Source organism: Schistocerca gregaria, chromosome 4 (genome assembly GCF_023897955.1).
Source record: "Schistocerca gregaria isolate iqSchGreg1 chromosome 4, iqSchGreg1.2, whole genome shotgun sequence".
Classification (NCBI taxonomy): Eukaryota; Metazoa; Arthropoda; class Insecta; order Orthoptera; family Acrididae; genus Schistocerca; species Schistocerca gregaria.
Genome location: NC_064923.1, coordinates 543,874,819 through 543,891,973, shown reverse-complemented (window position 1 = coordinate 543,891,973; position 17,155 = coordinate 543,874,819). Strand labels below are relative to the sequence as shown.

At 45.2% G+C, this 17,155-nt stretch overlaps 1 protein-coding gene across 1 annotated transcript in view; it reads right to left on the bottom strand.

Annotated features, from left to right (window-relative positions):
• Window positions 1-2,327: 2,327 nt before the first annotated feature.
• Window positions 2,328-17,155, bottom strand: part of LOC126267802 (uncharacterized) — a 160,641-nt gene continuing 145,813 nt past the window's right edge. Inside the window, exon 6 of the mRNA XM_049973107.1 lies at window positions 2,328-2,406. Coding sequence (XP_049829064.1) covers window positions 2,374-2,406 — 33 coding nt within the window. The 3' untranslated portion in view covers window positions 2,328-2,373. The remainder of the gene's footprint in view (window positions 2,407-17,155) is intronic.

The following is a 17,155-nucleotide window of genomic DNA, read 5'->3' as shown; positions in this document are numbered from 1 at the left end:
GTTTTCCAGAACTCCTGAACAAAGATGATGACTGTGGATATTGTATCACAGACACTGTCCCTTTGAGTGTTCAGAGATGACACTAAACCCGTCCTAAAATGTAAACAACCAAGCATGAGCAGCCCCTATTAGACGGAGGGAGTCCGACAACCGATCAGTTCCAATCATTCCACCAGGAATGAGGTACACGGCTCGTGTTGTCTGCAGTTCAGTCATGCCTAGATTGTCAAGCCCGCGATTCGATCGCGTACGCATCGTTACTTTGTGCCAGGAAGGGTATCCAACAAGGGCAGTGTCCAGGCGTCTCGAGTGAACCAAAGCGATGTTGTTCGGACATGGACGAGATACAGAGAGAAAGGAACTGTCGATGACATGCTTCGCTCAGGCCTCCCAAGGGCTGCTACTGCAGTGGATGACCGCTTCCTACGGATTATGGCTCGGAGGAACCCTGACAGCAACGCCACCATGTTCAATAACGCTTTTCCTGGAGCCACGGGACGTCGTTTTAGGACTCAAACTGTGTGCAATAGGCTGCATGACGCGCAACATCACTCCCGACGTCCATGGCGAGGCCCATCTTTGCAACCACGACACCATGCAGCGCGGTACAGATGGGCTCAACAACATGCCGAATGAACCGCTCAGGATTGGCGTCACGTTCTCTTCAGTGATGAGTGTTGCATATGCATTCAACCAGACAATTGTCAGAGACGTGTTTGGATGCAACCCAATCAGGCTGAATACCTTAGACACACTGTCCAGGGAGTGTAGCATGGTGGAGGTTCCCTGCTGTTTTGGGGTGGTATTATGAAGGGCCGACGTACGCCGCTGGTGGTCATGAAAGGCGCCGTAACGACTGTACAATAGGTGAATGCCATCCTCCGACCAATAGTGGAACCATAACGCCAGCATATTGGTGAGGCATTCGTCTTCATGGACGACAATTCACGCCCCCAACGTGCACATCTTCTGAATGGCTTTCTTCAGGATAACGACATCGGTCGACTAGAGTGGCCAGCACGTTCTCCAGACATGAACCCTATCGAATATGCCTGGCATAGATTGAAGAGGGCTGTTTATGGACGACGTGACCCGCCAACTACTTTGAGAGATCCACGCCGAATCGCCGTTGAGGTGTGGGACGATCTGGACCAACAGTGCCTTGATGAACTTGTGGATAGTATGACACAACGAATACAGGCATGCATCAATGCAAGAGGACGTGCTACTGGGTATTAGAGGAACCGGTGTGTACAGCAACCTGGACCACAACATCTGAAGGTCTCGCTATATGATGGTACAACATGCAATGTGTGGTTTTCTTGAGCAATAAAAAGGACGGAAATGATGCTTATGTGGCTCTCTATTCCAATTGTCTGTACAGGTTCCGGAACTGTCGGAACCGTGGTGATGTAAAACTTTTTTTGATATGGGTATTACAATGTTGATGCCTCATTCAAGTAACCATTACAACACACACACACACACACACACACAGAGAGAGAGAGAGAGAGAGAGAGAGAGAGAGAGAGAGAGAGAGAGATGAAATTTGACAGAAACGTTAGTGGAGTATAAAACGGAGAGGGAGAGATGAAATTTACTGATGAAGCAGAATTTTAGGTGCTGACCTATTTTTGATGTGGAGAATACTGTTGCAGGGAATACTTTCCAACATGTGCCTAAGAAAACTTGTGGTAATAATAGAGTATAGTTGGATACTTTTGAATATGGCGGACTTCGGCAAAACATATTTATGCTGCACTGTAATTATATGCAAAAAATTTCCCACCACTACTATCTGACTGGCTAAAAAAATTTCCCCGCCAGTGCCATCCTGCATTTTTAATTTATCATCATAATCATCTTACATTTTTAACTTTACCCCCATGTGCGTTATTTATTTTTAACTTTACCCCCATGTGCGTTATTTATTTTTAAATTTACCACCATCCACCATTTTGATTTGCCATCTTGATGGTGCCACACATTCGAAGTTGTTGATGACACCATACATGCATCTGATAGGGACGCAAGATGATCTTCAGGTCCAAGTGCTCCAGAAGCCCTATACCATTTCTACAACTAACAGCTGAATAATGTCAATATATTTCCAGTTCATACATTTACTTGTTACAGGCTGTACAGATCACTCTAATAGTGACAGTGTTACTGATTTGAGTCACTAAGCTAATCATTGGTTCCTCAACAATAACTGCGTTAATTAGCAAATGAATAATTACAAAGGTAAATGACAACAAAAACATGACTGGAGAAACACATTAATTATACAAAGCACTTAAAAACACATGTCACAAACATTGTCACACACTTTATACAGCTAGTAATATATCATTGGAGCATGCTCTGGGAGCGTTACGAATCTGACATTTGTAGTTGCTCTTGCACCTGGAAAGAACAGATACGCATTATGAAACATGAACAGCGTCTTCATAGCATATGTCGAATAAAATGTTGCTTTATATTCTTGTATCATAAAATTTGCTTACTCTTCATCGTACAACAAAGTAAGACAGACGTGCGCTGCTTTTTTTGTGATATCACATTAAACATTAGTGGATGAGAATAACGGAATGAGTCCAAATATTAAATATAATGATGCGAACAAACAGTTAAATGCTCAGAGCAAATACCATATAACGCCTAACACAATATGCTGCAGGGTGTCTCTGTGACATCGACCTCTACACCTTGTGACAATCAAACGGACTATGGTTGAGTTCCTGATGAATGGAATTGCTACATATTCTACCCGTGTCCAAAATTCAATCGTCGTGACTATTGGACGAGCATTTGGCTGAACACTGTACAACGAAATCGTAGATACAATCAGTGGGCACCATCTCAGGTGAATGAGGGGCCGCGAAATAAGGAGCGTATGACTTGCTGAGAATTAAGTCTCTTCCTTCGAACATCATATGGAACGCTGTCCTGTTGGAAAACAGCTTCAATAGTTCATTGGAGGAAAGACATCTCGTTGGTATCTACAGTTTCCTTCACTTATGTGTCTTTGTACCCATAGTTTGGAGCAACTAGTATGACTTGTGATGACGAAACAGAGGGACGCAGACATCACCAGTATATTAAAAAGAAAATAAATGGGTATTCTTCCACATGTTGAAATCCATGACGGACCGAAGTTGGTCCTTTTCAAAAAACTGAACCGCAAATTTTCTTCCTGAGATAACTAAAACATTTAAATTTTATGAAAGTGCTTCCTTCATCTTAACTTGAACCACTTCTTGAGCTACAGGTGCTCCTCTTCGAAGTACAGTGCATGATACTGTATAGCAGGATCTTTGGTTCAAATCAAACGGCTCTAAGCACTATGGGACTTAATATCTGAGGTCAACAGTCCCCTAGACTTAGATCTACGTACGTAAACGTAACTAACCTAAGGACATCACACACATCCATGCCCGAGGCAGGATTCGAACCTGCGACCGTAGCAGCAGCGCGGTTCCGGACTGAAGCGTCTAGAACCGCTAGGCCACAGCGGCCGGCAGGATGTTTGGTGATGAGTATATAGTAAGTAAACTTTCCAGTTAACCAAATACACGAGGGTTGTCATAAAGTTTTAATTATCACCTCGGAGAAAAGAACAATCTGTGGCCATGAGGCTTCATGATGATCTCAGTTCATGTCTACATATTCACACTACAATGCGACACATTCTTCCGAATAACGGGTGACCCGGCAGTCACCTCTCTCGAGTAAATCTGCGTTTTTCTGTTCATGAAACGTTCCACCTGAAAATAACAGTGTCATTATGGAACTCCCTTTCACACAATGATACAGTCATCTGGGGAAAGAGAAAGAAGTCACTGAGTGCTACATTAAGAGAATACGTGGAGTGTGCGTTTGTCAGAATTAGATAGACAATGATAAGACACATTACCTGAAATGTGCAGTAGCGCTTAGAGCAAATCTACGAGAATATCGAAAAACCAAGTGGTAGCAACACAATAAATAAGATCATAAGGACGGCGTAGGAGTTTCATTTTTTTACGATAGTGAACTGCCGTGGTCTCCCAGAACTACAGTCAAAAGGATAGACACACAAAAAAAATTCTTGTGGAAACGGATCCGTTCATTCAAGATCCCACTTCGGTTAGCGTTAAAATGCTTATTAATCTGAGCGTCTGACTTTTACCTTACCCTGGGTGCAGAAGTACCGATTATTACAATAATAGTCGCCTGCGTCCTTCATGACTATGTCCAAGGAAGGTCAGGCTGGAGGAGACGAAGGTCCCTGGATGACGGCTAGCTGCTCGTATTGGCTGCAGTGTGGTATCCTTCGGGCTGCTACTGGAACCACATGTAACAGATCCGGGTTGTCACTCTGTTTTGGAATTGTTTGCAGTCGCTCAGCGGTCTGAACTGGTGGAGAGCGACCAGATGCCGTCCTGAATACATGTTCAGTGAAGTGATGTCTGCTCGATGCTTGGATGGCACGTGATTTGCAAGCGCTCTTGACCGGGGTGCATGAGCTCCTGGTCGCAAGCCTGGCGCCTTTCTTCGCGAAGCTAACAGCACACGTTTCTATGGAGCCGGCTGGAGTTCCACTTCAAAATAGACCAGCGGGTTTCGGAAACAATCTAGCTTTTTATGGTAGGTATGCCGTGCCTGCCGTACTGTTGCCATCTGGGTCTGCCAGGAGAGTGTCTCCTGTGGAGCTGGTGCACTGGCAACTTGCAGACCATGCCTGAAATGCGCGTAGGTGTGGTCGCAGGGAAAGGCCTTGAACATCATTATCTCTTCTAGGTAGGGACAAATTAGAACATGGTAGATTAAAGATTTCACGTTTGAAAGTTTGAGGGCTTCATAATGCCTTATAGTAATACTTTCATGTTAGCCACTATGCGTCTTGAGGTAGAGGGTGGGTTGTGTGAGAGGTCGCTCTCTAGTTTTAAATGTCTGAAGCTATGTGATTGTTGATATTTATTAACGAACATCGTTGTGTTTTGTTACAGGATCCCTCAGAATACCTTAGCCGTATTCTTGCGGTGAACAACGAGAGAGCAGGAAAGCTGACTTTACAAGAGCGGGACCAGGTCGCTGCGCGATTTGAAGTGTGGCGATCTGTAGCACTTGTTCAGCGGTGGTGGCAGACTGTTCATGGCCCTCATGCCACACTTAATGCTAAAAGCATTAGGAATTATCACATCAAGCTAATGACAATTGGGTCAGTTGTGGATAAAACACAAGGAGGACGACCTTCAGTGGATCTCTAGAAAATGTAGCGGTAGTGAGAGACATCATCACACGCAGTTCTGGTAATCCACACGTGAGGCATTTCATAAGAGTGGAATCAGCAGGCACACGATGAGTGTTGTGCTAAAGAAAGATCTGATCTGGAAACCCTGGAACCCCATTATTTTCAGGAGTTATCGTTGGAGGACTGTGACAGGCGAATGGAATTCGGGGAAATTACGCTATTAAGGCATAACGATTGGCCGTATTTGTTCAAGAACATTATTTGGAGCGATGAGGCGGAGTTTCACGCTGAGAGATTCGTCGGTCGACACAATAGCCATTATTGGGAAGAAATAAATCGAGGAACAACACCTGAAAATCGCAGAGTCGACTGTCTGGTGCGGTATGGCTACGTATCTTCTCATTGGTTCATTTAAATTGCATACACCATGACAGCGACCGGTATCGCTGGATGAATATGTGTGGCCACTTATGTTACAGTGCGACGATGCTATGGATATCCTTTTTCAGCAAGACCGAGCACCACATCATTTTTCCTGCATCGTTCGTGACTGGCTGAACAGACTTTTCAGGACGTTGGCTGAGACGGCGGGGACCCCGTGATCGGCCTCCGTGAAGTCCAAGCGTCACGCCTTGTGATTTGTTGTTGAGGGTTCTGTCAAACAAGAGGTGTACCAAAGAAACCCACGCACACTGGACGAATCAGAGGATAAGATCCCAGTTGTCCTCGGAAATGTACACGTGACTTTTCTGCAGAAATCAGTTGATGACATTCCTATATGTTTACGTCGTTTGATCGACAGCGCAGGAGCATGTGAGGAACTTCAGTGTAGCACACATATTCTCATGACCCTGTGAACCCACTATAACTTGTTCCATACGCTATTCATTAATAAAAAAAATTATTAACATCTAAGACTAGGGACCGACTTCTCACCCACACGGTATATAGCCTAACAGTGGTAACATACAGTGTCGAGTGCCAGTCACCTTGCATTATATCGCGGACAAATATTGTGTTCAGTTGCTTTAGATACGGTCAATATTGCTTCCACGCCGTCCAACTTGATTATACAGGGTGTCCCAGCTATCTTGCCCACCCAAAATGTCTCTGGAACAATAACAGCTATTGGAAAACGACTTTCACCGGTATCAATGTAGGGCTGGGACCCATGAATGTACGTATTTGGAAACATTCTAAAACGAAAGCATATGTGTTTTTTTAACACAAACTTATGTTTTTTTTTAAATGGACCTCCTGTCTTCAGCAATCCATAGCATGACAAAGCACAAACACAATGGGGTTGATTGCATCGCAATATTCCCATTACATCCCGAGATATTGAGACGCGAAGTTGACGCTTGAAACATCCGACATGCGCTGCTAGCGCACGTCCTGAGGCTCAGGCGTGAACCCCATGGTGCCCGTAATCGCGATGTGATTGACATGTGTAATCACACCTCCATAAGTATCAAGAGGTCCGAAACGAATAATACGGTCTGCTGCCATCAACTCTCATAAGCACATAACGGTTTCCCTCTTGCACGTTTTACGTATCTACGTACACAATATGAACCAGTACCGATCGGTGTACACCCGTCAGATTGTCTTATTTATCCTGCACACCTAAAATAAGGTTTATCTAATGCGTTATATGACCCATTGTGCCTGTCGCGCAGGGCCTGGCTGTACCTAGTCAAGTGTCCAACGTAGTTCCCACTACTGCCACAGTTACCACTTCGCCTTGTTTATGATTTGCGACCCATGCAAACTCCTGTACTCCACCACCCTCCGAGCATCCCATTTGTTGTTGCTTTGACGTACAGTACACCGCTTGCCAGTGTAGTCGTGCATCAGAGTAATCTAGTGACGGTACGGAGGTAGTACACATTGTGAATAAACGTCGTGTTGTGGAACTTATACTGTACAGTATAATGTACACACATGAAGATATGGTAGAAATGCTGCTGATCTATGGAGAATGTACATTGTCGGGAAACACGTTATGAGATTGCTTGTTTGTTGATAGTACTGTTAGCGAACATTATGATTATTAAGTTAATATGTCTGTTTTCTACCCTACTCTACATACCTGTACTGTGCCCTGTTATAGCTGGACGAAATGCTGTTCAGGCAGAACGACTGTACAGTAGACGATTCCCTGACAAGCCATCGCCTTCGCGCCGGATGTTTGGTCGTCTCACATCTCGTCTACGTGAAACGGGAAGCTTAAATCCAAGACCTCGACATCGTCCTAGAACACGCACAGATGAACGTGCTGAAATTGCTGTGCTCGCTACCATAGCTGTGAATCCTCAAATCAGCACACGTCAAATTGAACGTGAAGTTGGTGTGTCGAAATCAAGTGTCCAACTTGTTCTTCAACGTCATAAATTTCATCTTTACCATGTTCATTTACACCAGGATCTTCATGGAAATGACTTCCGCAATAGGGTAACATTTTGTCGGTGGGCTCAGCAAAAACTTCTGACTAATCCAATTTTTTCTGCAGATGTTCTCTTTACCGGCGAGGCATCATTCTCCAACAAAGGAATTGTCAATATGAGGAATATGCATTATTGGTCCGCAGACAATCCGAAATGGCTCCGTCAGGTAGAGCATCAACGTCCGTGGAAAGTTAATGTTTGGTGTGGGATTATTGGAGATACCATTATCGGACCTTTCTTTATAAATGGCATCCAAAATGGCAGACAGTACTCCAGATTTATACGACACAATCTTCTTGTTCTCTTGGACACCGTACCTCTGAACCGGAGAATGGTCATGTGGTATCAGCATGACGGATGCCCTGCACATAACGCCTTACGAGCACGACAACTTCTGAATCGTAAGTTCCCTGGTAGGTGGATTGGACGAGGTGGCCCAGTTAGGAGGCCTGCCCGATCTGCGGACCTTACACCGCTGGATTATTTTTTTTGGGGAGCAGTGAAGGACGCTGTTTACCAACACGAACCAACAACACCAGAGGACATGAAGCAACGCTTTATTGATGCTTGTTCAGCCATCAAAGAGGAAACAGAAGCGCGAAGTAGGGCATCCTTCATCCGCAGGGTGACCCTATGTATGCAAGCCAATGGGCATCACTTTGAGCATGAGATGTGAACGCTATGTTTAGTATGTAGTGCTGCTATCACAGTGGAAGTTTCTACAAAGGACCATTTTACCCAGTGATGTTAAGAAACATTTGTTTGCAACAATTTGTCATTTAACGCATTAGATAAACATAACATTGATAATTATGTGAAAATAAAACTAACTGGTTAAACATGTTTACATTCATCTTCTATTTCCTACCTGAACTTCCCAAATCAAAACATTTTTACCTAAACAACGGTAAAACTTTTAGTTCACTTGCTCGTTTCACTAAAACCATCAACATGAATTTTACTATTACGAGTGAATGATTAACTGTCACTTGCGCTAGATCTACAGTAAAGTAAAGTTTTATCGTTGAACGGCTTTACCTTTTTAGTAACGGATTAACGATAAGCGAAGTTAACTTTGTGACTAACGTTGCGGTAAACAGATATGTTACAGAGCCGCATCACCCCTAGCCTATGGGATAAATACCTGCTGGAATGTACGACATTAATGCAGGATGGCAGCAGACCGTATTATTCGTTTCGGACCTCTTGATAAGTATGGAACTGTGATTACGCATGTCAATCACATCGCGATTCACGCCTGAGCCTCAGGACGTGCGCTAGCAGCGCATGTCGGGTGTTTCAAGCGTCAACTTCGCGTCTCAATATCTCGGGATGTAATGGGAATATTGCGATGCAATCAACGCCATTGTGTATGTGCTTTGTCATGCTATTGATTGCTGAAGAAAGGAGGTCCATTTACAAAAACATAAGTTTGTGTTAAACAACACATATGCTTTCGTTTTAGAATGTTTCCAAATATGTTCATTCATGGGCCCCAGCCCTACATTGATACCGGTGAAAGTCGTTTTCCAATAGCTGTTATTGTTCCAGAGATATTTTGGGTGGACAAGATAGCTGGGACACCCTGTATATCACTTTCTACATACGAAGCAGAATACCTTGTACGAGCAGCATGCAGTTTTGGTTCCCAGTTAATTTGTGTCAATTCCTAAAAATTTGCAGTGATGTAGCTATATTCCAAGCTGTTTATAAATCCTTACTTCATACAGATAAGGATGGTGGATAAATCTTTTAGGAATCTAATGGAAGAATCGCCGATTCGACTAAGTTTACCAGTGCACTCTTTGAATTTTCATAATCTCTTAAAATTTCCCTAGTCGATCTTTAGAATGACGCCAATGACATTGTGATGACAGTCCTTGAGCGAAAAAACGCCAAATCCTCACTGGATTCCATGTAAATCCCTGAGCAAATGCCCAATCATTAAGGCATAAAAAGTTGTGGAAAGCGTCTGATTCTATCGTATGGCTCGCCTAATGGAAACCAGCTCTGTTAATTAGCCGTTGACTTCAAATCTGCAGTGAGTTTGATTTCAGCATTTCGTTATCAAGTATACGAAAAGTGGGCAAAAGCCTATTGTGCTCATCGTGGCCAGTGTATATCGAGATTCAAATTCTATACAATGGCTTTTTCAGTTCGAGAGAAGTGAGGGCTAATAGCTTGTTTTATGCTTAAGTGAGATTGATAACACTCTCTATTTGAGAAGGATGTTCATCATCAGTCTATTTGTAAAGACGCTGTTCTGATAAGGTCCCAAAATCTTCCGTAACAGTTGTCATGTGTATAAATATCACGCTAGCATTTTCAACTCTGAATTTAAAAGCATTATTAGTCTCAAATTTTGTGTCTTCTTGGCGTTATTCCTATCAGCGATGAGTACGATGATATCTTTCGTGAAAGAAGCCAAGGAAGTGTCGTATGTCAGCAAATTATTATAAAAGAATTTAAGTCCCTACACTAGCTGGTGTCAAAAACGTAGGTAATATTCCACTGGGAGATCATCGATACAGCTTTACGAGTTTACGGTTTCATTCTGAATGTTGTCTGTTACTTTTGGCGTGGCCACCATAGTTTCTTAGTAATATGACGTAAGAAAGCGGTCCCTTGCACTGGTTCTATGAAGTTACGGGCACGAACCTCATTTCCGCTAAGGGATTTACGCCAGAGTCCTGCAAAGCGACTCGGCTCACGAGCTGACACGGCGCTGCTCCGCATGGGGCAATATTGTCGGACAAAGCGAGACGGTGACGTCACTGCGGTATCCACGCTGCTCCGCACATTATTTTGAAGTTATGTGCAATAATTTTATCTTATATTCCTGTAACTGAGAACACGTACTTCATTTTATCGCTGTTTTATGTACATCTATTTCGTAAATGAAGTTTTAATGAAAACGCCGTGGGCGTGGCCTCAGGCAGTATAATTACAGACATATTGGGGTGAACATTTCAGTCAACACATGCAGCTCGGTGTACAACTACAGCATCTACACTTTGGTGCCACGTCGTAATGCAAGTTTAATTTATATTATGGTTATCTACTAGATAATGCAAGTTTAATTTATATTATGGTTATCTACTAGATAATGCAAGTTTAATTTATATTATGGTTATCTACTAGATAATGCAAGTTAAATTTATATTATGTTTATCTACTAGATTTATTATTAAATTCAGCTTACCATTATTTCTGAAACTGTGTATGGTTTTTGTAATGTCTGAAGCCGTACTATGTCGAAGTCGATTGTAAGAACTCCTAATATAGCGTCTTACGTGTATTTGGGGTGAAAAACAAAACAATAGTTTACTTTCTCATTGCTGGTTTTTGTCGTTGAGCACTCGAAAATATTTGCTTCTGTTGGCGAAAGTTATAGCTTTGGCTTCATGTGTACATAAGACTTTAAATAAAGATCATTTACCCCAGGCTGCATGCACAATGGCAAAAGTAAAATGAAGTTGGTAGAGCCCACTACACAAGAAGTGTTAATATGTAATAAAATCTGTGACCTATGAAGTATCGTATGGAATGTGAAACAAAGATAATATTCGATAGTAAAAGTTGGCCATGGGTATTGTTAAATGAAGTCGAAACGATGTACGCTGAAAATTATTTGTTTAAAACAATAGAGGCAAATACTTTCTGTCTGGAAAGTACGTCAAGGAATTCAGTACTGGAGACAGTGTGTCGGTATTTATCAAAGGAAATTATTTTTATTAACGACTCTGCGTCAAAACATCGACAAACATACACTCCTGGAAACTGAAATAAGAACACCGTGAATTCATTGTCCCAGGAAGGGGAAACTTTATTGACACATTCCTGGGGTCAGATACATCACATGATCACACTGACAGAACCACAGGCATATAGACACAGGCAACAGAGCATGCACAATGTCGGCACTAGTACAGTGTATATCCACCTTTCGCAGCAATGCAGGCTGCTATTCTCCCATGAAGACAATCGTAGAGATGCTGGATGTAGTCCTGTGGAACGGCTTGCCATGCCATTTCCACCTGGCGCCTCAGTTGGACCAGCGTTCGTGCTGGACACGCAGACTGCGTGAGACGACGCTTCATCCAGTCCCAAACATTCTCAATGGGGGACAGATCCGGAGATCTTGCTGGACAGGGTAGTTGACTTACACCTTCTAGAGCACGTTGGGTGGCACGGGTTACATACAGACGTGCATTGTCCTGTTGGAACAGCAAGTTCCCTTGCCGGTCTAGGAATGGTAGAACAATGGGTTCGATGACGGTTTGGATGTACCGTGCACTATTCAGTGTCCCCTCGACGATCACCAGAGGTGTACGGCCTGTGTAGCAGATCGCTCCCCACACCATGATGCCGGGTGTTGGCCCTGTGTGCCTCGGTCGTATGCAGTCCTGATTGTGGCGCTCACCTGCACGGCGCCAAACACGCATACGACCATCATTGGCACAAAGGCAGAAGCGACTCTCATCGCTGAAGACGACACGTCTCCATTCGGCCCTCCATTCACGCCTGTCGCGACACCACTGGAGGCGGGCTGCACGATGTTGGGGCGTCAGCGGAAGACGGCCTAACGGTGTGTGGGACCGTAGCCCAGCTTCATGGAGACGTTTGCGAATGGTCCTCGCCGATACCCCAGGAGCAACAGTGTCCCTAATTTGCTGGGAAGTGGCGGTGCGGTCCCCTACGGCACTGCGTAGGATCCTACGGTCTTGGCGTGCATCCGTGCGTCGCTGCGGTCCGGTCCCAGGTCGACGGGCACGTGCACCTTCCGCCGACCACTGGCGACAACATCGATGTACTGTGGAGACCTCACGCCCCACGTGTTGAGCAATTCGGCGGTACGTCCACCTGGCCTCCCGCATGCCCACTATACGCCCTCGCTCAAAGTCGTTCAACTGCACATACGGTTCACGTCCACGCTGTCGCGGCATGCTACCTGTGTTAAAGACTGCGATGGAGCTCCGTATGCCACGGCAAACTGGCTGACACTGACGGCGGCGGTGCACAAATGCTGCGCAGCTAGCGCCATTCGACGGCCAACACCGCGGTTGCTGGTGTGTCCGCTGTGCCGTGCGTGTGATCATTGCTTGTACAGCCCTCTCGCAGTGTCCGGAGCAAGTATGGTGGGTCTGACACACCGGTGTCAATGTGTTCTTTTTTCCATTTCCAGGAGTGTATTTAGATTCCTCTCCATTTATCTTCCTGCTGTAGCTTAGAACTATTATTAATTTCATTAGACGCATCTGCAGCTGTCATTCAATTATAAATTAACGGCTTTTGTTGCTTCGACGTCCTCGGTCATACAGCAAAATGTTTCCTATTTTTTTCTCGATTACCGTTATCTAATTCTGAGGCTATTTCCCTCCACTATAGACACATCTAAAAACGTTTTGCATCACCCAGTTTCAAAAGTTGGCTATGGATATTGTATCACAGACACAGTCCCTTTGAGTGCTCAGATATATCACTAAACCCGCCCAAAAATGTAAACAACCAAGCATGAGCGGAGGGGGGGTCCGACAGCCGATTATTTCCAGTCATTCCACCAGAAAAGAGGTGCACGGCTCGTGTTGTCTGCAGTTCAGACATGCCCAGATTGTCAATCCCGCGATTCGATCGCGTCCGCATTGTTACTTTGTACCAGGAAGGGTATTCAACAAGGGAAGTGTCCAGGCGTCTCAGAGTGAACCAAAGCGATGTTGTTCTGACATGGAGGAGATACAGAGAGACAGGAACTGTCGATAGCATGCCGCCCAAGGACTGCTACTGGTGCAGTGGATGACCGCTTCCTACGGATTATGGCTCGGAGGAACCCTGACAGCAACGCCACCATGTTGAATAATGCTTTTCCTGGAGCCACAGGACGTCGTGTTACGACTTAAACTGTGCGAAATAGGCTGCATGATGCACAACTTCACTCCCGACGTCCATGACGAGGCCCATCTTTGCAACCACGACACCATGCAGCGCGGTACAGACGGGCTCAAGAACATGCCGAATGGACCGCTCAGGATTGGCATCACGTTCTCTTCACCGATGAGTGTAGCATATGCCTTCAACTAGACAATCATCGGAGAAGTGTCTGGATGCAACCCGGTCAGGCTGACGCCTTAGACACACTGTTAAGCGAGTGCAGCATGGTGGATGTTCCCTGCTGTTTTGGGATGGCATTATGTGGGGCCCAAGTACGCAGCTGGTGGTCATGGAAGGCGCCGTAACGACTGTTCGATACGTGAATGCCACCCTCCAACCGATAGTGCAGCCATATCGGCAGCATATTGGCGAGGCATTCGTCTTCACTGGACGACAATTCGTGGCTCCATCGTGCACATCTTGTGAATAACTACCTTCAGGATAACGACATCGGTCGACTAGAGTGGCCAGCACGTTCTCCAGACATGAACCCTATCGAATATGTCTGGCATACATTGAAAAGGGCTGTTTTTGGGCGACGTGACCCTCCATCCACTCCGAGGGATCTACGCCGAATCACCGTGGAGGTGAGGGACAATCTGGACCGATAGTGCCTTGATCAACTTGTGGACAGTATTCCACGACGATCACAGGCATGCATCAGTGCAAAAAGACGTGCTACTGGGTATTAGAGGTGCCGGTGTGTACAGCAATCTGGACTACAACCTGAAGGTCTCGTTGTATGGTGGTACAACATGCAATGTGTGGTTTTCATGAGCAATAAAAATGGCGGAAATGATGTTTATGTTGCTCTCTATTCCAATTGTCTGTACAGGTTCCGGGACTCTCGGAACCGAGGTGATAGAAAACTTTTTTTGATGTGTGAATATTCATATCATTTCCCATGTAATATAGATTGTTATCAGACAGAGACTATCGTCCTTTCTCACCGTTTTGCGATCTTTGTGTTCTTATCCACAAACATATGTATTATTTCCGGAATATTGGCGCCTCAATTTAGAATTAAATCCAAAGGAGCATACATTTTCTTTCTATTAATCTTTGCAGAAGCACTCGTAGAAGAATTTTATTGTCTTCCCTAATGACACTAATCCTCTTGACCGTTTTTATGCTCACCGTTCAATCTTTTTTAATTTTTATAACCAGAATGACAGCTCTTCTACTACATTGTGACGTCTTTATACTTTTAAAATAGATGGTTTGTAACACTTCTGCTGCAGCACAATTAGTATCAATCGTACTGCGATGGAGGCAAGTGAATTAGACGCAAATCGTTAATAAATTCTAGGAAATAGTGTACAGTAGTTAGGTTGTAATCCTTTGCAAGGGCAATTTGTTTTATTATTATTCAAATAAAAGTTATAACAGACATTCAAGTTTTTGTAATATATATACGATGGGTGCGGAAATTGCAAGTGGTTCGAAATGAAAGGAAAGTACATCAAGAAAACTAATGACTAGTGAGTACAGAACCATACAGCCTGCTCCAAATCTCGAAGGTTCAGTTTGGTCAGTGTTTAAGCCTATATGAGACGTTGATGGCAACTACACTCCTGGAAATGGAAAAAAGAACACATTGACACCGGTGTGTCAGACCCACCATACTTGCTCCGGACACTGCGAGAGGGCTGTACAAGCAATGATCACACGCACGGCACAGCGGACACACCAGCAACCGCGGTGTTGGCCGTCGAATGGCGCTAGCTGCCCAGCATTTGTGCACCGCCGCCGTCAGTGTCAGCCAGTTTGCCGTGGCATACGGAGCTCCATCGCAGTCTTTAACACTGGTAGCATGCCGCGACAGCGTGGACGTGAACCGTATGTGCAGTTGACGGACTTTGAGCAAGGGCGTATAGTGGGCATGCGGGAGGCCGGGTGGACGTACCGCCGAATTGCTCAACACGTGGGGCGTGAGGTCTCCACAGTACATCGATGTTGTCGCCAGTGGTCGGCGGAAGGTGCACGTGCCCTTCGATCTGGGACCGGACCGCAGCGACGCACGGATGCACGCCAAGACCATAGGATCCTACGCAGTGCCGTAGGGGACCGCACCGCCACTTCCCAGCAAATTAGGGACACTGTTGCTCCTGGGGTATCGGCGAGGACCATTCGCAACCGTCTCCATGAAGCTGGGCTATGGTCCCGCACACCGTTAGGCCGTCTTCCGCTCACGCCCCAACATCGTGCAGCCCGCCTCCAGTGGTGTCACGACAGGCGTGAATGGAGGGACGAATGGAGACGTGTCGTCTTCAGCGATGAGAGTCGCTTCTGCCTTGGTGCCAATGATGGTCGTATGGCACACAGGGCCAACACCCGGCATCATGGTGTGGGGAGCGATCTGCTACACAGGCCGTACACCTCTGGTGATCGTCGAAGGGACACTGAATAGTGCACGGTACATCCAAACCGTCATGGTACCCATCGTTCTACCATTCCTAGAGCGGCAAGGGAACTTGCTATTCCAACAGGACAATGCACGTCCGCATTTATCCCGTGCCACCCAACGTGCTCTAGAAGGTGTAAGTCAACTACCCTGTCCAGCAAGATCTCCGGATCTGTCCCCCATTGAGCATGTTTGGGACTGGATGAAGCGTCGTCTCACGCAGTCTGCACGTCCAGCACGAACGCTGGTCCAACTGAGGCGCCAGGTGGAAATGGCATGGCAAGCCGGTCCACAGGACTACATACAGCATCTCTACGATCGTCTCCATGGGAGAATAGCAGCCTGCATTGCTGCGAAAGGTGGATATACACTGTACTAGTGCCGACATTGTGCATGCTCTGTTGCCTGTGTCTATGTGCCTGTGGTTCTGTCAGTGTGATCATGTGATGTATCTGACCCCAGGAATGTGTCAATAAAGTTTCCCCTTCCTGGGACAACGAATTCACGGTGTTCTTATTTCAATTTCCAGGAGTGTATATTTGTTGCGTGGAGTGTAATGAACTTTATTTGCATGCGAAAGGATCATCTTCGCATATTTCTAGCAATTCTTACGTCTCTAACAAATAGGTGGTATGTGTTGACCAAAAATGTCTCCCAATGCCAGCCGAAGTGACCGAGCGGTTCTAGGCGCTACAGTCTGGAACCGCGCGACCTCTACGGTCGCAGGTTCGAATCCTGCCTCGGACATGGATGTGTGTGATGTCCTTAGGTTAGTTAGGTTTACTTAGTTCTAAGTTCTAGGCGACTGATGACCTCAGAAGTTAAGTCGCGTAGTGCTCAGAGCCATTTGAACCATTTGAAATATGCAAAATAAAGATGCCTTGCTCAAAGCATAGTGAGAACACTGGAGCAATCGTACGATACTTGCTCCAACACGCGACTGACAATGCTTGAATCGGTCAAAAGGCAGTCCTCGCTGGCGTATAAAAAGCTATCTGAGAAATGTGAAACAGAGGGAATAGAAGGAACTGACATCGCGTTGACGTACGAACTGATTTATATTCTGACAATATGTATGCTGTTGTGTTTTTATATTAAACTTGTATTATTTAGGACGTAAATTATTTCAGGAATTGTAAA